Source organism: Bubalus bubalis, chromosome 2 (genome assembly GCF_019923935.1).
Source record: "Bubalus bubalis isolate 160015118507 breed Murrah chromosome 2, NDDB_SH_1, whole genome shotgun sequence".
Classification (NCBI taxonomy): Eukaryota; Metazoa; Chordata; class Mammalia; order Artiodactyla; family Bovidae; genus Bubalus; species Bubalus bubalis.
In genome coordinates this window covers 143,244,442-143,267,525 of record NC_059158.1, presented here as the reverse complement: position 1 = coordinate 143,267,525, position 23,084 = coordinate 143,244,442, and the positions used below count along the sequence as shown (strand labels likewise).

Sequence of the window (23,084 nt, the reverse complement as noted above, 5' to 3'; positions counted from 1 at the left end):
TATAAAATTTAAACTGTTAAAGTAACATGGAGGTGACACAAAATTAAGAAGAAAGTCAAATGGAAGAACCTATATAAATCAAGATTCAGGTGGGGAAAGGTAGTATGATCATACGATAAAAGTATGGTTCTCATCTCTCCTAATAAAAAAAAAAATCCAAGTGTGCCACGTCTGCACTAGATTCTGGAGACCTAAAGATAGGGTGACGTACATGGAGACATACTAAATATGTAGTTCTTGGGACGAGAGAGGTATAAGGGACAGACTGTATTCCAGTATTATCAGTCTCCCTTATAATCTTTAATGTGTTTTTAAAACATAATTCAGAGAAGCTATGAATCACTTCAAAGGCATTACCAAACTGCCAGAGATGTCCACAGCAAAAAAAGGTTAAAAACTGGCACAAGCATGTCTGAGAGATGTGATAAAAATGGTCTGTAAAGTGTTTAGAGGTAGAACAAGCGAGTGAATAACCTCTGGCACAAAGAAACAGGGGGAGTTTGGTAGGAAGATAACTTCCAGAGGAAGGAACATCTGAGCTGAATTTTAAAGAATGAATAAACACCAACCCTGGGGAGTAGGTGCAAAAAAAAAAAATGTTCCATATAGGCAGTGTTTTGGGTAGGCATATTTTATTAATAGTGAATACTACCCATGGATAGCTTTGGCAAGAATAAGAAGAAAGAAATTACATCATTTAAATTTGTTTTACTTGTGTATTGTTATTTTTGGATAAAATGGAAACTTTATATGGTGAGTACTTTTAGGGTCACATGTGTATTTGGATATACTGTAAGAAGGGCATACACCCCTCTATTTTTACTGACAACATGGTTTTCAATTCCTTAAAGCAGATAGGAAGTTGATATTATGTTTCTATAATTAAATAATGCTTGTATTTTTTTTTCGAAGAATTAGTAAAGATAACTTTCATTCTTATATTAGGGGGAAAAAGGGCTAATCAAGTTTTATACCCTCCTTCAAATGAGCCTTAGGTTTTTAATTATTTATTGTTTGATGTTACCTTGCTAAAAATCACGTAAGACACAATGCTGCTAATGGATCTTGAGGATGAAACCTCGTATTTCTGAAATACAAACAAACTTCTTACTTTTTTTTTTTAAGGCTAATTCGTTTGTTTTGTTAATGCTATTAAGTAGGTAGCTACTCCAAGTTCCAGCTCTGGCCTAAATGGGATCACATTTCAAATGAATTCTCAATACAACATTAATTATATAGCATCATTATTATCAATAAGTTTCTCAGCCTCTATACTGCTAAAAGAGAATCTAAAATTCCCTCTCATCTACATCCCATCAGCACCAAAAATACACTTTTAAAAATTACATATATTTATACTTGAGTCAAAAAAACTGTTCAGTTTTTCTTCAACTAATGATCTGATAACTGTGACTTTTTTAATGACAGAACCTAAAATCAGTTTAACTCCCTTTCTGCTTTCATGAAAACAGACTTAGCAACAGATCTCACACAAAATAACATAAAAAAATCATAACTTGTCTAATGGGCACACAGATCAAGAAACAAAACACTAACAGTGAAAAAAAAAGTATCAGGCCCCCACCCCTCCTCCAGTCTCCCCTCGAGTCATGACCCCAGCCCACCAAAAGCAATCAATTTTCACTCCATTTAACTTCTAGGAGAAGATTCTCCAAGAAATTCATTATCCACGACCAGTATAATACTTATGCCACTATTAATAGAAGCTGCAAGTTCTAATACTACTACAAAGCTTTCTTCAATTTAAGAAACAAGTATGTCAAAAAAACAAAACGCGTACACACACAGAGACCCTCCGAACTAATGTAAATATTTTATTTTTCCATACGTTATACCAAAAGTTACTGTTTCTCAAAAACAGATATAACTGCTTGCTAGACTATTTCTGAAAAATAGATGGTCAGACTAGATAATTATTATAGGTATTTTCATACTGATGTAAGGAATTGCTTTTTTTTAAAGCCTTATGCAATTTTATTTTCAAATTCAGGAATTATCAGCTAAGAAATGGTGGTTCCAATTTACTTAGAATGGGAGAGAGGGAAAGAAAGGAAGAAAGAGAGGAAGCAGTTCTGTCATACTTTTAAAAAAATCTCTATACTGCAAAGAGGCCATAATATCTAGGAACCTAAGATAACTAAGGTCAAGGAGTTCATTAACTGGGATCAGGAAAGAGCCTATGTGACTTCATTAAAAAGGACTTGCTAAGTGCAGAAGGAATGGCTAAGGTCTTTGCTGTATCAAAAAAAAAAAAAAAAAAAAGCTAAATCTGGTCTTGTCCTTTCTGGGCCCAAACCCAACTACCTATTTTCTTTCAGGCAAATAAACATGCAAATGAGAGACTAAGCCCTCACCTGACTCCTGGTTCAGATCTTTAAGTCTACCTTTAAGCAAAAATGAAGACTTAGAAAAATATACTTTAAAGAATGATTAAATAAGCTAAAATTTTAAGATTAGGGCCAATAATTACCCTTGCTTTAATGCTAGTGCATAAAGTGGGTTTTGCTCTAATTATGACATACATATCTGGGGCAAAAAGAAACCAATACTTTAGACTTTGAGTAACTTGTTTTATTGATAGAAGGTTAAAATTAGCTCTAAAAAATCCATTCTTGGGTTACTGCCATTAATTTCTTTTTGGAATACAATTAAGATATTTAAAAATAAATAGGTTTTTGTGTGCTACACATCCTTTATGTCAGTAAAATTTATAATAAACTATGTGCATTCAAAAAAGAAGAGATTTACTTTCTAATAACAGATGGATATGCCATAAAACATTTTATATGTCATGGTTCACCTTTTATTTATCCATCCATCCATACACACACAATACATACATATTCCCCATCCTTTCTTCCCTCTCTTTAGAAACAACCAACACAGTTGTATGCATACAGTTCAGATACTGAGAACTTTTCCAAATATAACAGTCTAGGCAGATGCCACAGGACACCAACCTACACAGCTAATATTCACTCAAAGTCATTTATACAGAAATTCAAATTGCTTTTTAAGTCCATCAGCCATGAGTCAAATACTCCAAAAGGTTCCACGTGGACCATTTAACTTTTACCTATTAGAATGACTCCATTTCTGAAGAACTCTCATGAAAAGGTCTAAGCCAGCATGTTCAAGGGAAGCATAAAAGTCCTCTGAGATCTGTTAAAGATGCATAATCCAGGTCCTATCTACCTCCATGTTTTTTCACTCCTTAGGGCTAGGGTGGGACCTGGGACACTGTAGTCTGAACTAATTTCCTGGATGATTATGGTGCAAGGAGTCCATGAAACACATGTGTGCAGAAATACTGCTTAAACTCTCTGGCACCAGGCATGCCTTCGGACTTACATGGTGCAAACAGTAAAGAAGAAGCTGCCAGAACAGGGTTTTCAATTATTGTCACAAAAGCAAAAAGACTGACAGCTGGGATCTCCTAGTAGAGAAGGTGAAGGGATTCAAAGACAATGCTCTTTGTGTGGAAAATTGTTTAGAATTGACATTAAAGGAAGCACTGACAGGAGGGGCACAGACCAAAAGGATGCCATGTTTCAGAACGATTCTAAGATACTCATGATGGAACAAAGAAGTTATGTGAACCAAACAAGGATGGACAATCTCCACCCTGTATTTTTAGTTTCATAGTGAGAAAAAGCCAGAAGGTGTCTCTTAGTCTTGCAACGAGATTGAAAAGTGAGATTTATATATGTACCATCATTCTCTCTTCAAATAATGTTTGTCACCTAATTTGCTCAGCATCATACATACCTACAACCCTGTAGCCATCACTTACAAGGCAAGGGGCCACAGCTGCTGAAAATAGGCCGTGGCTGCAATACCTTCTAAACAGATTCTGAGTCTAAAATTAAGAGTCCCTGGCTAGAGTAAAAGCCAACAGAAATACATGAGTACAGAAGATCGCATACCAAGGGTACCAGATGCTGTTTAAAGTTCTGCTTCTTCTATGATCTTTATCACAGCAACATGTTTCTGCAAAGTAATAGAATTCTCTTCCCCATGTTGGCAGCAAAATATTTTAATTGTTTAAAGAACCGGAGACTAAAAACTGAAGGGAATTTGATCCTTGAAAGGAGGAAACCCACCCTGCATTGAGATCTGTGGTCTCTCTTGAATAAATACACTGCTAAATTCAATGTGTGGCGCTGACTGTTTACAGGTTCCAAAATAACCACGGGTGATATGCTGGGGACGACTGAGGAAATGTGAATAATAACTGGATGCTAGTTGATGTTAAGCATAACTGTACTTTTCTTTGGTGTGACAATGGTACTGTGGTTATGTAGGAGTGGTTACTTTTAGGAAATAAGTAAACTGTATTCAAGGTTAAATGTCATGACTACAACTTACTTTCAAACAGTTCCGTAAAAACTAACACCAAAACACAGAGAGACAAAGCAAAATGTTAACCATAGGATCTAGTGTTGGATATACGGGTGGTCACCGTACGGTTCTTCAGCCTGTTTGAAATTCTTTTAATACTTCTCATAATAAAAGTTTGGGGTGGGGGAGGGATGGGGGGGATACTTACGAGCATTCCTCAAAGACTTTGACCCTCTCACAGCCCTCAGGAGGTTCCCTTTTGAACATGTAACTGTTGTTAGGTTTTGGTGAGGTTGCATATTTGGGCAAAGGAGAGTTGTTCCCATTCTCTGCAAGAAACGACATGCTGGATTACTAAGCAATACTAGCACATATGTGCACAGTCCTACTGTATTTGATTGCTCCTGGCCTCCCCTACACCATGAGCTACTACTTGAGGGCAGGAACAAGGCTTTACTCATCCACATTACCCCAATATCTAACACAATTCCTGGTAAAAAAGACATAATTGTTTATTAAAAAATGCATAAACCAGCGATTTCCTTTCTACTTACAATTACCACAGCCTAGGCCTGTATAACTTACTCCTCAGCACTGAATACTGCGGTATGCTGCTGCTTATTTCTATTCTATACACAGCACACGGGTTCAAATGCCACCTCCATTCTTCCCAAGACAAATAACTAAAATGGTTCCTCACTGGTGGCTTATCATTCACTCTTGGCTGCCCCTCAGAATCTCTCAGTTGATTCCTCTACTCTGGCTGCAATCTCTGCTCCGGGTAGTCAGAGTCTATGCACAGTGTATGGCAGAGACTTTCTTCTGCCTACAAACTTCTCTGTACCTAAGAGGTCCTCCTCTGCTCATTTTCCAAAACCTCCTTCAAAGTCTGGCTCAAAGTTTTTGTTATCTTTCTAAATTAACCCTACCCAAGGGAACACTTTTTTACTCTGGTGATTCTGTTCAGTGCTGATTTCCTCAGTTTCTACCACATTAACTTAGAATTCTTGATATGTAACCTGTGTGTTCTAAATGTACAGTTTGTGTCAACTAAACCACAACTCCTTGCTGACAGTAGCACTTTCTTACAAAAGAAATCCAGAGAAGTTAACCAGTCACTAGTCTCCTGAAGTCAAATGTGACAGGACACAAAACTTACAGAGTTCCTTATATGCTGCTGAAGTAAAAGCAGAAAGTACAGAAAAGCAAGGGCAGATTTTAATAGCTGTGGTTAGTCTGGGGCAGGGGTGGGGGGGGGGGGGTGGGGGGGCAGGTGCATCTGATTGAGCTTAAGTACTTGGAGCTGCATTCACTCTCTCTTTTAATCCTTCAGCAAGTATCAGAAGTAATTAAGTATGTCAACTGACAAGAAACACAAGGCCCAATCAAAGGATTTAATTCAGTGGCGTCAAAATTCTGTGCATGTGAATCGCCTGGGAGCACTGAAAACTGCTGGTGCCTGTGTCCTGTCCCCAGGGGGTGTGATTTATAAATAACTGGTCTAGGGTATAGCCATGTTTTATTTAACCTTGTAGATGACAAATAAGGGCCCAAATAGTATGATTTTACAATTGCCCATGGTCTGAAGTGACTTCTTCAGTAAATCTTAGGTCTTTTGCACTTGCTATCGTCTCAGTACTTCGGATGACTGGCACTAATGACCAGCTGTCATCAGACGTGGAACATTTTAGGACAGTCAACACGTTGCAAGTAGGAGGGTCTAAATAAATGACTACTGAACTGAGCCATAGAATTTATCTTATCATTTTTCTCAAGCTCATGCAGTAATAACTAGAATTTAGGCTAAGAAAAGATTGCCTTGATAAAGATAGATGAAAGATCATATTTGTTTTAAAAGTAAAACATTATCAGTAACTAATATTCAAAGTGCTATGTCTCCAATTACTTTCTGAATCATGCAAGTGGTTTAATACTATAAGTATCCCACCTCCCCTTTTACTCCAGGCTTGCCTGGAATACTCATCTTGCACTGATATAAGTCAGCTTAATTCTTATTAGAAATATCACAAATATAGATCCTGAAACACACTAACTTGAAGGCTTCACATTCAATTAAAAAGTAGTAAGATAGTAAAAACATGACAACTAAGGTAACAGAAAACAAATGCTTTTCAGGACAAATGTTTATCTCATTTATACCAAAAAACGATGTTACTCACTATTAAGGAACTTGTATTAGTAAGTGCAAAAAGAAAAAAAAGTGTACAAACAAAAGCCCATAAACCCAGCCAACCTGACCATCACCTGAGTACCACTGTAAAACCTACGGTTCTGTACTACAATTCTTTAAAATCTGTATTTTGAACACATCTCAAAGTCATGATCTTAGTGGCCCTAAGTGTATGTGTTCTGGTAGAAAATGAACAGAAAGCAGGATACAGCGGTGGTGTCACTTATCCCGTGGCAGCAGACTCCTCCCGTGTTGTACCTTTATCCCTGGGATCGACAAGCAGGTCATCAGCCGAGCACGGGCTCTCCTCGCTCCCCTCGTTGGAGATGGTGAGGAAGGATGTGGGGGACACAGACTGGGAGCGGCTGCTGTCGTTGCTCCCCCGCTCAGCCCCGCCGGGGGTCTGCGTGTCGGTGCTGCGTGTGCTGCTGCTTCTCTGAGCGAGGGGCGGAGGCGCACGGTGGCCGTCTGGAATGTCTTGGGGCTGTTACAAAAATGTTTTAAATGTATGTGTTTTGGTCACTGATTTTGAAATTCCCCTAGAAAGGCACCCAAGGTTCAACCTTCCCCAGCTGTTGCTGAAGACTCAAAAGTCAGAAACCCTCTCCTTATCGGGCCTCACGATAGAGGGAGAAGCCTCTGTGTTGGCTGTGGGGACAGCCATTCCTGTCTCATCGGCCGCCCCCACTGCTGCTGGACACCGAGTGGCAGAGCAGAGCCTCTGAACTCCCAGCGGTCTGGCACATGAGTGGTCAGTGCTCGCTGAAGGATGAAACAACACTGAATTACTTATCACGTGCTAACTTATTTTCAAAATGATCAAGACACACCATTATAAAAGAGGAGAAACCTAGGTGCAACTCTAGGTTCCACATGAGAAGAAAAGGTTGTGCACTGTGTGAACTAGTAATACCTGATGATCGCCTCTGCCGCCCTCTCCCCCTGCTCACTTCCTCCTCAAACAGTGTTCTCAAAACCTTCCTAAATGAGAGAAGGGTTAATCACAGCAGTGCTAATTATAGAGGGAAATCAAGGAGAATGTTCAGAGGAAGGCTTGTGTGACTCACTTAGCAGGGAAACCAGCTCCCTGTACACCTTTGCTGCGTTTACCTTTATTATCCATCAGGGGAAGTCTCACCATCATGCAGTGGAGGAGGGTAGGGTGTGGGCAGTGGTGTTTTCTCTAAGCTAAACCAGCCTTTCATCTTAAGGGAGAGAAATCTCAGGCGTCAATAAAATACTACTTTAAATTCCCCAAATCCTCTTTCACTGGAGACTGAAAGGATACTGTGACATGCTTTTAAATATAAACAGGAAATTTTCTGTCTTACATATAAACCATACTTTTGTATGTCACGGTTAATAGAATACACATTCTATGTATGTTATAGGTAAACAGACCTGTGCTTCACGATGATACAGTCAACCAAACGGTAACTGACAAACAGTAAGATATATATTCATACTCAGAAAATATTCCACGCCACCACCAACAAACCAGTAAGCTGAACTTTTGTTAAACGGAGTTACAGATAATGAGAAGAAGAAGTGATATTGATTTTTTAAATACAGAAAAACAAAAAATAGTTTCTGTTCAAGGACCCAAATTTAAGTCCTATCAGTTGTCTCTATGAGATGCCAAGAAACAAAAACTGTCATTCACTTGCAAAGGTCAAAAGTTTTTCAAAAGAGATAAATTTTTATTCTCAACAAGAAGCAAGAAACATGTAAATATGGAAACCAAAATTGTGATTTTTAAAAAATAATTAGAAGAATTAATGTATAAGGCTGATTTTAAGATACAAGATTACTTACTATAAGTTGCTCTTCCTTTTCCCCGGTCTCTTTAATTATTATTTCAATCTCCTGATTCAGTCCTTCCACACTATTCCGGAACCGGGAGCCTGTTGATTTGGTGATGGGAATTACTGGAATAAGTGCACTCTTTGGAACAGGGGCCTTAAGAAAAAGTGGTGGAGTGGGGAGAAGAATCATTTATTACTACCTTTACATTCTCTAGATGGAAGCATACTTATTTGATCTGGGTAACTCTAAAATAAATCAAAATTTATAGACCTCACAAAAAGTGTGAATAACGAAACCTGCTCCTTGGTATACATGAAATATAATTTAAAGCAAAAATCCCAGACAATCAAGGTAGAATTTCAGAAATTAATTCACATCTATGAGGGACTGTAAAGAGAAGAGGGATACAGGAAAACACTAAAAGAATCTTAACCTCAGACATTCTTTTATGATTATAGGAGTTCAGATTTCAGAACATAACTTTAAAGTCCTCCAGTGCCATAATTATCTATATTCCAGAAAATAAATAACAAAAAGTAATTTATCAAAAAAAAAAAAAAAATTTGGTAGGAAAAACAAAATCACTTCCAAAGTCCATATACAGTAGCAAGATGATAGAGTAACTTCCCTGTGAAATTTATTTATACTTCCACTGTAATTATTTTAATGTTTTGTTTCAAAGCTTATCTCTAGTTTAAAAAAAATGTTCCCACTGGCACAGTATTACTTTTGAAAAAAAATAACTGATTATATTACAGGATATCACTTGGTTTCCTGACAAGATACTCAAAATAAAATATGAAACCAGAATTGCAAGGTATCTGCCAAAGTTCATAGCAACAGTGTGCCAGAAGGTCATCTAGTATTATCCTGCTGTCTGGTAAAGAAATGTGATTAATTCATCCTTCATTTAGGGAGGCCTCTTTGAGAAACCTCTCTTTCAGGGAGGTTTCAGATCCCCTATTCTTCAATCCTTCCGTCTTAGTGCTACAAAGCCAGTAACTTCCCGCACTTCCCGAAAGCCTCATCAGCAGGCCAGCCTGGTTCACCCTGCGACAGGACTGTGATAAGACGGGACAGGAAGAGGAAAGTAAACACCAGAGCCCCCCCCTCCATTCTTCCAAGAACTTGCATTCTCCACCCTCCACCCTACTCTCACCCCAAGGTCTTCACTTTCCTACTTCAGTGAAACAATGCCTAAGACAGCCACTGAAACTGGCAATTTCCCATCAGTTTTTTATATCCCAAGACCTGTCACTAACACCTTGAAGGGTACTTTTTTCTTTTTTTACCTATTCTCACCCTCTTGTTTCCTTAGCAACAGAATAATATCCCAAAGAATAATCTAAAACAGGCTTAAAAAAAAAAAAAAAAAGAAAAAAGAAACTCTCTCCAATTAGATATGTACTTTTGGGATAAGAGTGGGAGAATGAAGCTAAGAATATGGTTTGGTTCATGACAGGTCAAGGAAGGAAAGAAACCTTTCTCAAAGCGGTGGCAAGAGAAAACAAAAACGAGTGAAGGGACGAAAGGAAACTGATTGGACGGAAGCACCTATGGGTTAAAAGGAACCCAGAGCTCACTAGTCTGCAGTGGAGCGCATGTGAGACCATTTCTGTCAGGCAGGCATCCTTCCTGTGCCTGGACTCTTCCTCTGTCAAAAAATAATGAGGTAACAGAGAACTGCTACAGACTAAGATTTCAGGAGTTATCAGTATATATACTACAAACAGAACTTTGATTTTATTTTTTATATTGAGTGAAAGGTACTCAATTCTAAACTTAATTTTCTCTCCTAAAATCACAAAACAACATGAATAATGGCTTGCTTTGGATGCCATTTTCAGGCTGCATCTGGTTTGTAGCTAACGTTACAGAAATGAGGAAGGAGAAGACTAGAAGGGGAAGATGATCTGTCAAGGTTTCTGCAAAATGTTGACCTTTCTGGATTTTGGAACCATAAGGATCTGTTAGTAAGTCTTCTAAGAACAGAAAGCTTAAGTCTGCTGGGTGTCATGTTGAGAAATGCACATAACAGGAACCCACCAGTGTAATAACCGGACATCTTGTTACTGCCTTTCCAGGCAGCTACAGAAGTCATATCCTAGATAATTGGTAAGAAGTTCTTCTCAAATGTAATCTAAAATAGTGGCAAGTGTCAATAGGTTAATTTATTTAAAGCAAAGGAAAGAAAGGAAGAAAAAAAAGAAAATGGCCACTTTCTTAAGGTCAACACACCATTTTAGGTAAATGAAGCAAAGGTTCAAGAGTAATTCATTTAACTAACAAATAGTTACACGATTAGAAGAAAAATAATCTACCCAAGCTGTCTGGGAAATATTTTCTTCATTAAGCATACTGTTATTATTCCATAAATAAAAAGTAATAGGCCTTCAATTTTATCCCTTACATAAACTATGCTCTAAAATATTTAAAAATAAAAAAATGATTATACTTGGAACTTTTATGCTTCATTTCAAGGGTTCTTAAGGAATTTTGTGTGTGTATATATAATTTATTTTTCCCACATCTACATAGCTTTCTGTAATAAAATGTGTATTTCTAAATATAAGTCAGCTTATACAAATACAAGTGGGCAATCATATTAACTGAGAGATGTCCTATGCCAAAGCCTTTGACTGTGTGGATCACAATAAACTGTGGACAATTCTGAAAGAGATGGGAATACCAGAACACCTGATCTGCCTCTTGAGAAATTGTATGCAGGTCAGGAAGCAACAGTTAGAACTGGGCATGGAACAACAGACTGGTTCCAAATAGGAAAAGAAGGACGTCAAGGCTGTATATTGTCACCCGTTTATTTAACTTATATGCAGAGTACATCATGAGAAATGCTGGGCTGGAAGAAGCACAAGCTGGAATCAAGATTGCCAGGAGAAATATCAATAACCTCAGATATGCAGATGACACCACCCTTATGGCAGAAAGTGAAGAGGAACTCAAAAGCCTCTTGATGAAAGTGAAAGAGGAGAGTGAAAAAGTTGGCTTAAAGCTCAACATTCAGAAAACGAAGATCATGGCATCCAGTCCCACCACTTCATGGGAAATAGATGGGGAAACAGTGTAAACAGTGTCAGACTTTATTTTTCTGGGCTCCAAAATCACTGTAGATGGTGACTGCAGCCATGAAATTAAAAGACGCTTACTCCTTGGCAGGAACGTTATGACCAACCTAGACAGCATATTGAAAAGCAGAGACATTACTTTGCCAACAAAGTTTCGTCCAGTCAAGGCTATGGTTTTTCCTGTGGTCATGTATGGATGTGAGAGCTGGACTGTGAAGAAGGCTGAGCGCCAAAGAATTGATGCTTTTGAACTGTGGTGTTGGAGAAGACTCTTGAGAGTCCCTTGGACTGCAAGGAGATCCAACCAGTCCATTCTGAAGGACATCAGCCCTGGGATTTCTTTGGAAGGAATGATGCTAAAGCTGAAACTCCAGTACTTTGGCCACCTCATGCGAAGAGTTGACTCATTGGAAAAGACTCTGATGCTGGGAGGGATTGGGGGCAGGAGGAGAAGGGGACGACAGAGGATGAGATGGCTGGATGGCACCACTGACTTGATGGACGTGAGTCTGAGTGAACTCCGGGAGTTGGTGATGGACAGGGAGGCCTGGCATGCTGCGATTCATGGGGTCGCAAAGAGTTGGACACGACTGAGCGACTGATCTGATCTGATCTGATCCTTAGACAGCTCTGAAAGGTTAAAAATCCTTCCATTATTAAGGAAAAATCTCTCTCTCCTAAGATTTGGCCTTTGGAAACAACAAGGATCTCTTATTTTTCTCAGTTCTTGATTCTTTCTCTTCAAATCATAGTTTTCCACTCAAGTAAGATTTCAATTAGGTGAATCACAGTTTTAAAGTTTTCTTTTTGCTATTTACATTCTCCGTCTATCTATATATTATGTTACAGCTTAAAGATCAAACTGCATAAAAGCTGTGAACTAACCAACAAAGAACTCCAAGAGACGGTTTGGCTAACCCTGAAGCTTCATAAGAATCCAATCTATACTATAACTTAAATATCTGTTTCAAAGAATGGGGATAAAATTGTGGCAAGACAAGCAGACTCAGGAAAGATGGGAAGAATACCTACTGAAGTAGTAGCTGAGCAGGGGAAAAGATAAAGAGAGCTAAATTTTCAAAGGAACAAAACTGTGTAGGATAGAAAAAGGTCTGTTCAGCAATTCAACAGAAGTCTAGGAGAGAAATATGAGCCAGAAACCCTAATACAACAAAACGGTGGTCACAACGGATGTTTAGAATGGATTTTTTTAAAAAATTAGAAAGCACTGGGAGAGAAAGCTTTCCCATCATAGGGGCTTTGGTAGGGGGCCTTGACTCCTCCTGTCCCGTCAGCATCACTTTATTTCTGTCCTCCAGAGATCAGCGTCCTTTCGTGTGTATCCCCCTTTTAGCTCTTCTAAGCTATAGCTATATTCTCTAATGAAGGTCACAGCTGAAGCACCTACTGTTTTGATTTCTCAGTGGCAAAATCTTGAAACTTTCAAGAACAGCAATCATGTCCTGGACGGGCACACAAAGATTCCAGTGCCAAGAAGCAATTTTCTCTTTAAAGTGCAATGCTTCTCTCACTTCTCAGATGAAAATGTTTTTTTTCCCCCGCTTTTCTTTCCCATGATCCCTTTGCTCTCAAACCCTCCTAAGCTATTACAAAACTATCGTGTGCCCAGCCCAGATGAAGCAATAAGAAAATCCTATGGGATGGCTTTCTTGTTCGAGCCTATCACAGCCAGAAACACCTGCATGATTTTAAAAATTTGCACTCTTAAATTAGTTTATGCTGCATCTCCAGCTCTTCTGTTACTATCATCTGACTCTAATCATCAAACAATTCTGAAATGTGTTAGCTACATCTTTTTGGAAAAAAAAAATTTTTTTTAACTGGAGGATAATTGTTTTACAATGGTGTGTCGGTTTCTGCCATACATCAACATGTATTAACCACCAGTATACGTATGTCCCCGCCTCTTGAACCTCCCTCCCACCACTCTAAGTAGTCACAGAGCACCAGGTTGAGCTCCCTGCATCATACAGCAATTCCCACCGGCTATCTATTTTACATGCGATAATGTATATGTGTCAATGCTGCTTTCTCAATTCATCCCTCTCTCTCCTTCCCCTGCAGTGTCCACAGGTCTGTTCCCTATGTCTACGTCTCTATTCCTGCACTGCAAATAGATTCATCAGTACCATTTTTCTAGATTCCATACATATGTGTTAACATACGATATTTTATTCTTTCTGACTTACTTCACTCTGTGTAACAGGTTCTAGGTTCATCTACCTCACCAGAACTGACTGGAATTCTTGGCCACATCTTCTAATGAGGGTATTTATTAAAATACTCCTTAAAAATGATATCTTAAGTATCCAAGAGTTTTGTCAATTTTGGAAACCAATGACATGTGAAAAGTTTCTCTCTCCTAAGGAACTTGGCAGCAGTTAATCTTCATAATAAATAATCCCCCCTCCTGAATTTCCAGGGAAAGAATCACTCAAAAGTATGTCAGAATTCTTCTCTAACTGTAAAAAATCCATTGCAAGCCCAAGAAAAAGATCTCGTGCTAGCCAGTGGTTACAGACTATCCACTATCAGAACAATACTGTCCTTGATCATTAAGGGATGCTAAAGGAATTTCCCAATAATCTTCCTAAAGTCCTGGACCATGTGGTTTATCTGTCCCTAGATTAGTGTTTTCTCCCCTTTAATATTGATGTAAACAGTGTGCTACAAACAGTAACATGTACTTTGACTTTTCTTTTTTAATGTCTTTTCCAAAAACTACAAACTACTGTCATTCACGTATGTCTCCTTTTTTTTGAATTGGAGAAGAACTGCTTTACCATACTGTGCTGCTTTCTGCCATCCATCAACATGAGTCAGCCACAGGCGTACACACGTCACCTCCCTCTTGAACCTGCCTTCCCCTTCCCACCTCCCACCCTTCAAGGTAGTCACAGAGCACTGGGTCCCCCAGTATAAACAAGCTTGTCTTCCTATCTGGCTTTTTATGCATGTGTTCCACCAATTAACTACTTTTGCAGTTTAATCCTATAAAATTTCTTCTGTTTTGTTTAGTGTAAAGGGGTAAAGATAAAAGCTGGAATCGCCTCCCCCCCCAAATAATCATCTACATATCATGAACTCCAAACAAACAAACAAAAAAACTGTAATAACTTGGAGAGCCTATGAAGAGGAAAGTTAAAGAACCCCCAGATATTTAAACTTATTAACCAAATAATGGAAAGTTATTTTCCTACCCCTAGAAAAGTATGATGTAGAAAAAAGCTTTAAGCACACAGTAACTGGACCCAACTAAATGACCAAAGTTAGAGAACTGCTCTACAGAATCTGGAACATTAAAAATGTTTCTGAAGCCCTCTGAATAACAAACATTTTCCACACTAAATAAAATTTTAAAAATACATACTCTAATACATGGTATGATCTCCACAAGGAATGAAAAAGGAAAAAGAAAGAATTTAAGGAATAGCTGTCTTTATAGAGTGAAACTGGATGATTTTTTTTTCCTATTTGATTTTTTTTTTAAAGTAACAGCTTGACTGAAGTCTAACATTTCTTATTTTTAGTTTTTCTTCTAGTTTTATTGAGATAATTGACATACCACATTGTATAAGTTTAAAACATACAGTATAGAGATATAATTTTTCTATTGACTTTAGTTTCTAAAGTTTCTTGTAATAAGCATGTAAATATTTTTATGATAATTAAAGTTTTAGAAAATAAGTTAAATATGAATTGGCAGAGAAGCCTAAAGAAAAATCCAACTGGAGGCAACCTAAGATTTATTGAGCAGTTATTCTATGCCAAGAATTACATTAACTGTTTTATAATACTCTATACCATAAAGAAAGCTCAGCACCGAAGAATTGATGCTTTTGAACTATGGTGTTGGAGAAGACTCTTTTGAGAGTCCCTTGGACTGCAAGATCAAAATAGTCAATTGTAAAGGAAATAAGTCCTGAATATTCATTCAAAGGACTGAAGCTGAAGCTCCAATAGTTCGGCCACCTGATGTGCAGAACTGACTCATTGGAAAAGACCCTGATGCTGAGAAAGGCCAAAGGCAGGAGGAGAAGGGGCCAACAGAGGATGAGATGGTTGGATGGCATCACTGACTTGATGGACATGAGTTTGAACAGGCTCTGGAAGTTGGTGATGGACAGGGAGGCCTGGCATGCTGCAGCACATGGGATCACAAAGAGTCAGACACAACTGAGTGACTGGACTAAACTGAATACCATTTAGTGGGCTTCCCTGGTGGCTCAGATGGTAAAGAATCTGCCTGCAATGCAGGAGACCGGGGTTCAATCCCCGGGTTGGGAAGATTCCTTGGAGAAAGGAATGGCTAACTGCTCCAGTATTCTTGCCTGGAGAATTCCATGGAGAGGGGAGCCTGGAGAGCTACAGTTCATGGGAACACAAAGAGTCGAACACAGCTGAGTGACTAACACACACACACATGCACCATTTAATCCTCAGAACAACACAACAAATAGGTAATATAATGCAGAGAACCCAAGGAACTTCAAACAGCTAGCAAGCAGCATGACTCAGATCTTATGCTAAACAATCTGAGCTCAGAGCACCCGTGCTCACCTTCTACAGTTATAAGACCTCCTGGGTTACTTCTGGGTTCTTTGTTAGCATCTAATCTATTATTTCCAGACAATTACATTTGCATTTTATCTATTCATTTTTATGTTGGTTAGTACACATTTTTTGGTAGAACTTTATTGAAAAATAATTCACAGTATCATACAACTCACTCATTTCAAGTGTACAACTTCTGCTTATGAACAGTAATTGAACAGAAATGTACCCCTATTATCACAATTAATCTTAGAATCAAACCAAAAAACAAGTCCCTCACACATCAGCACTCATTCTCCATCTTCCCTCAACTTTCTTACCTTTAAGCAATCACCAGTCTACAATCTGTCTCTATGGGTTTGCTTCTCCTGGACGTTTCATATGAGGGAAATCATGTGTTCGTTTGTGTCTGGCTTCTTTCACTTAGCATAATGTTTCCAAGGTTCACCCATATGGTCGTATGTATCAGTATTCCATTCATTTTTTGTAACCAAGTAATACGGGCTCAATAAAGGACAGAAATGGTATGGACCTAACAGAAGCAGAAGATATTAAGAAGAGGTAGCAAGAATACACAGAAGAACTGTACAAAAAAGATCTTCATGACCCAGATAAACACGATGGTGTGGTAACTCACACTCACCTAGAGCCAGACATCCTGGAATATGAAGTCAAGTGGGCCTTAGAAAGCATTACTACAAACAAAGCTAGTGGAGGTGATGGAATTCCAGTTGAGCTTTTTCAAATCCTAAAAGATGATGCTGTGAAAGTGCTGCACTTAATATGCCAGCAAATTTGGAAAACTCAGCAGTGGCCACGGGACTGGAAAAGATCAGTTTTCATTCCAATCCCAAAGAAAGGCAATGCCAAAGAATGCTCAAACTACAGCACAATTGCACTCATCTCACACGCTAGTAAAGTAATGCTCAAAATTCTCCAAGCCAGGCTTCAGCAATACATGAACTGTGAACTTCCAGATGTTCAAGCTGGTTTTACAAAAGGCAGAGGAACAAGAGATCAAATTGCCAACATCCAATGGATCATCAAAAAAGCAAGGGAGTTCCAGAAAAACATCTATTTCTGCTTTATTGACTATGCCAAAGCCTTTGACTGTGTGGATCACAACAAACTGTGGAAAATTCTGAAGGAGATGGGAATACCAGACCATCTGACCTGCCTCTTCTGAAACCTGTATGCAGGTCAGGAAGCAACAGTTAGAACTGGGCATGGAACAACAGACTGGTTCCAAATAGGGAAAGGAGTACATCAAAGCTGTATATTGTCACTCTGCTTATTTAACTTATATGCAGAGTACACCAAGAAATGCTGGGCTGGATGAAGCACAAGCTGGAATCAAGATTGCTGAGAGAAATATCAATAACCTCAGATATGCAGATGACACCACCCTTATGGCAGAAGGTGAAGAAGAATTAAAGAGCCTCTTGATGAAAGTGAAAGAGGAGAGTGAAAAAGTTGGCTTAAAGCTCAACATTCAGAAAACTAAGATCATGGCATCCAGTTCCATCACTTCATGGCAAATAGATGGATAAACACTGGAAATAGTAGCTGACTTTATTTTTGGGGGCTCCAAAATCACTGCAGATGGTGACTGCAGCCGTGAAATTAAAAGACGCTTACTCCTTAGAGGGAAAGTTATGACCAACCTAGATAGCATATTAAAAAGCAGAGACATTACTTTGCCAACAAAGGTCCGTCTAGTCAAGGCTAAGGTTTTTCCAGTGGTCATGTATGGATGTGAGAGTTGGGACTATAAAGAAAGCTGAACACCAAAGAATTGATGCTTTTGAACTGTGGTGTTGGAGAAGACTCTTGAGAGTCCCTAGGACTGCAAGGAGATTCAACCAGTCCATCCTAAAGGAGATCAGTCCTGGGTGTTCGTTGGAAGGACTGATGTTGAAGCAGAAACGCCAATACTTTGGCCACCTGATGCAAAGAGCTGACTCATTTGAAAAGACCCTGATGCTGGGAAAGATTGAGGGCAGGAGGAGAAGGGGACGACAGGATGAGATGGTTGGATGGCATCACCGACTCTATGGACATGGGTCTGGATAGACTCCGGGAGTTGGTGATGGATAGAGAGACCTATGGATGGAGGAGCCTGGTAGGCTGCAGTCCGTGGGGTCGCTAAGAGTCGGACAGGACTGAGCGACTTGACTTTCACTTTTCACTTTCATGCATTGGAGAAGGAAATGGCAACCCACTCCAGTGTTCTTGCCTGGAGAATCCCAGGGACGGCAGAGCTTGGTGGGCTGCCGTCTATGGGGTCACACAGAGTTGGACACGACTGAAGCGACTTAGCAGCAGAGAGACCTAGTGTGCTGCGATTCATGGGGTCGCAAAGAGTCAGACACGACTGAGCGACTGAACTGAACTGAACTGAATATTCCATTGTATGGATATATACTGCATTATATTTATCCACTCATCGGTTGAAGGACAATTGGGTTGTTTCCAAATTTTGGCTACTGTGAGCCATGCTGCTATGAACATTTGTGTACAAGTTTTTTTATGAACATATGTTTTCAACTCTCTTTAGTACATAATTTGGAGAAGAAGCACTGGGTCATACAGTAACTCTATGTTTATTAAGCCTTTTGAGGAACTACTAGGCTTTTTTACATTCCTATCAGCTTATACAGTGCTGACAGGATTTTACATTCCTGTTGGCAATATATAATGGTTCTGATTTCTCCACATTCTTTCTAAAACCTGCTATTTGTCTTTTTAGTTTTAGCTGTTCTAGTGGGTATAAAGTAGTATCTCACTGGAATTTGTATTCATTTCCCTATAGACAAATAATGATAGATATCTTTTTCGCACACCTATTGGCTATTTGCTCATCTTCCTTGGAGAACTCTCTATTTAGATCCTTTGTCCATGTTTAAATTGGACGGCTTGTCTTTTTATTGTTGAGTTTCAAGAGTTCTTCATATTTTAGATACAAGTGTTTCATATGATTTGTATCTATTTTTGCCTATTCTGTAGCTTATCTTTGAAGCACTAAAGTTTTTAATTATGAAAAAGTCCAATTTATGTACTTTTTTCTACTGTTGCTTGTGCTTTTGGTGTCATATCTAACAAACCATTGCCTAATCCAACATCACATTTATGCCTATGTTTTCATCTAAGAGTTTTTAGTTTTGGCTCTTATATTGAGGTCTTTGATCCATTTTGAGTTACTTTTGTACATGGTGTGAGGTAGGTGGATATATTTCTTAAATCATATTTAAAGGCTAGAATTGGCCTTACCTTTTACTCCTATAAGTCCATCATTCCCATATCATCAACCATAAGCTAAAAAAGTTTAAAGACTCAGACTCTGAAGTCAAAATGCTTCTATTAGAATCCCAGCTCTGTCTCATATGACCTTGAACAAGATACATGAACTCTCTGAGCCTTAATTCTTTGCCTGTAAATTGGAATAGTAACAATCTCCATTTCAAAGATGAGGATTAAATGCTTAAATATACAAAAGCTGAGTACAGTGTTCCCATATTATAAGTACTCACTGCTAAGTCGCTGCTTAGTATACAAAAGCTGAGTATAGTGTTCCCATATTGTAAGTACTCACTGCTAAGTTGCTGCAGTCGTGTCCAACTCTGTGCGACCCCATGGACTACAGCCCACCAGGCTCCTCCACCCATGGGACCCTCCAGACAAGAGTACTGGAGTGGGTTGCCACTGCCTTCTCTGAAGTACTTACTCAAGTTCAACTATTAATTATTGCTTTCTAAATATCACTCAAATTTGTCCATTCTCTCCAGTTCCATAGCTTCTACCTTACTTTAGGTCACCATCATTTCTTACATGGATTATAAATCTATTTATAGATTTTCCTGCCCCTAATCTTGTCCTGTACCAAATTCATTCTCTACTCTGAACTCATAATGATCATGTCAAAATGCATATCTGATCTCCTGTCAACCCCCTGCATTGTAGCAAATAGTTCTCAGGTGCTTCAAGGACAAAGTCCAAATTTCTTAACAACCGAGACATGAAGACTTTCAGCTCTGGCTAACTTAATCTCTTACTATCAACCATCCCTAGAGCCATGATTTCTTCTGTGTCCAGAAAGTGAAAGTGAAGATCTCTAGTCCTATCTGACTCTTTGCAATCCTATGGACTATACAGTCCATGGAATTCTCTAGGCCAGAATACTGGAGTGGTTAGCCTTTCCCTTCTCCAGGGGAATCTTCCCAACCCAGGGATCGAACCCAGGTCTCCCACATTGTGGGCAGATTCTTTACCAGCTGAGCCACAAGGGAAGCCCAAAACTGGCTAAATTTTACCTATCCTTCATGGATCACTTAGACACCACTTTCTCCAGAAGTCTTTCTAGACGGCTCATTGTCAATTCAAGGATAAATGCTCCTTCTACAATACTCTGAACACTTCCTGATCAACATACTCATTATACTGTATAAAAATTAACTGTTTACTTATTATCTGAGATTTGGTGGGGGGAAAGCCCCAACATTTCATTTATCACTGCATCCCCTAATGAGTACTACAATACCAGTCATATGGCAGATATTTGATAAATGTTGCGTGGATGGAGGAATGGCCTCAAAGCACACATAACTCCAAGTGGTACTTTCTCCTTTAGAGAGAGAATCCACTACACAAAGCCACAATCATGACTTGAATAATATTTTCATGTTCACAGTCTTAAAGTTTCAATTAACTCTGAATACTACTGCCATAGCTATCATAATACACATGTGCTTGATCTCTGACTGGCTTTAACACTCAATAAAGCAAGTCAAGTAGTCAAGATGATTGGTGTGTCAAGTGTACAAAAGTCAAGCCACATGAATTTATTTTTCAAGTTACTGTATTTTCTAGTCCTCACCTTCTCCACAAAGAGGCACCTTTGTGAAGTTCATGTGAACTTCAATAGTCTTTACTAAGCAAATTCAACTTGCAGGGGAAAAAAATTTTTGGATAATTTTACCACTGTAATTGTTAATTTAAATACAACTTTTTAAAAAACCACTTCAGAAAGTTATAAACTGCTAAAATCCATCAATTAAAATTCAATAAAACTCAATTTTAACTTTACTCTACTTGGAATAAAAATATGAATAGGAAATAAGAACTGGATTTATCTCTTAGAAATGCATCTAAATTATTTATAGATGAATTAGAGGGAGCAGAAGGTTGGCAAACTCACCTGTAAAACCAGGTGGGTCTGTGGCCTTTTGTGAGTGGAATATTTAGTATCCCAATAGTCTATTCAAATTTTTCACTTCTTACTTGGCCAATTTTGCATTTTCCATTTCTCCAAATATAAATGCAATTTGTTTAGGCTTTTAAATGTGTCAATGTATATTCATATTTTATAATTAAAATGGCTTATATATGGAAAAACGTTACTGGAAGCCAAACTGCAATCAAACTATAAATCTGTAAAATCAAGTTTGACCCACCTATCAATATTTTAAGACATAATCAGTTAGTTTGAAAAAAAATACACCTTCACCCATACTTTCTCTTGAACAATCCACATATACTTGACAATCATCAGAAGCTATCAACCTAAAAAAGGAACAGGCAAAGTTTTTCTTGCTCTCTCTTTGCCAAGGGATGCCATCCAATTTCAATTCAGTTTCAGTGAAGAGAAATGCTCCCTGGGTGAGCAATCAAGAGCAGTTCATAGGGTTCAATTAAGAAATCAAAGCAGTTAAAGACCTTTTCTACTAAAAGACTTCATGCGCCAGGTATCATCCTCTGTTGTCACATGAGAAAACTGAGACTTTGAACAGGTTACTTATCCAGGCTCTAGCTCCACAGCCAATGCTCATCTGTATTATTCTGCCTCCAATATACCAAACTGACAAAGACAAAATTCAAAATATGTAACCAGCTATATCTCCTAGAACGCATATCATTAAAGGAAAATATCATTTTTGTCAACTTAGTATTGTTTTTTTTTTTAATGAAGGCTGTGATTCAGTATTTAATCACTGTTTCAAACATGCTTTTGAACATCTTTATCATAAACATTTACCTATGCAATAACATAACACCAGGAAAACAACATATCCCTTGTCTGGATTTTGTGGTATCTTGTCTCCTACCTGACTCTGGTTAATAGCTGCATGGTTGCCATGGAATGGAGACTGTCTTTCTTTATCTCGATGATGCCGACTGCTGTGTTTACTTCTCTGCAATTGCTGGCGTAATTTTGCAATCTGAAAAGGGGAAAATAAGTGCGTCAGAGTGTCTTCCACATCACATAAAACATATCCTTGCTTAATAATAACCAATAAAACTCAACCCTATTATATCTTTTGAGTTTTTAAACCATACTACAAAAATCTGATTTACTTTTAAAATTTTATATATATATATACACATATCTATTATATGTATAAATGTATATTTTTCTTTCAAAGAAAAAATTATGTTCCAACACTGTTCTGCACCTTTAAGATTCCCAAAAGTATTAAACAAATGAAGCTTTTAGCAATTATACCTTATAGCTTTCACAAACAATTCAAAAACAATGATAATTATTCTCTGATTTTCCTTACAGTAAGTCACATTTTATTCAGAATTAGATTTATCAAATACCTTACCTTCAACCACTCCAAAAAAGTAAACAGTATTATTTAAAAATCAATTCAAGCCATGAAATGCATTTAGATACAATCTTTAAATAACAAATATAATTTTTATTAATCTCTGATTATTAATTATGATTATTATTCCTTGACTGAATTTTTCTGTTTTATGGCTACATTATATTTAAAACACAAATGTGCTAATTATAGGCACAAAAAATGGTAATCATAACATAGGGCCATAATCAACTTGGTTATACTGGGTTACTAAATATCAAAAATACTTACCATTGTATATAGAAATAATAAGAGTGAATTTGTTGTATCACTACAATCTCATACATTTGATATTTAATTATATTAACAGTTATGGATTCTCATTAAAAAATAAAAAAACCACATAATCAGGTAAGTTACATGTATATTTTCCTATTCAAATCTTTCTGTTTTTCTGGTATTATTTCTCATAAACAAAAC

General features: G+C 38.0%; 1 protein-coding gene across 1 annotated transcript in view; it reads right to left on the bottom strand.

The window, feature by feature from the left end:
* FAM117B (family with sequence similarity 117 member B) overlaps positions 1 to 23,084 on the bottom strand; it is a 74,095-nt gene that overhangs the window by 4,620 nt on the left and 46,391 nt on the right. Inside the window, exons 4-7 of the mRNA XM_025278016.3 lie at positions 22,122 to 22,235; positions 8,369 to 8,512; positions 6,812 to 7,037; positions 4,571 to 4,691 (exon numbers count right to left, since the gene is read on the bottom strand). Of these exons, the coding sequence (XP_025133801.1) occupies positions 4,571 to 4,691; positions 6,812 to 7,037; positions 8,369 to 8,512; positions 22,122 to 22,235 (605 nt within the window). The remainder of the gene's footprint in view (positions 1 to 4,570; positions 4,692 to 6,811; positions 7,038 to 8,368; positions 8,513 to 22,121; positions 22,236 to 23,084) is intronic.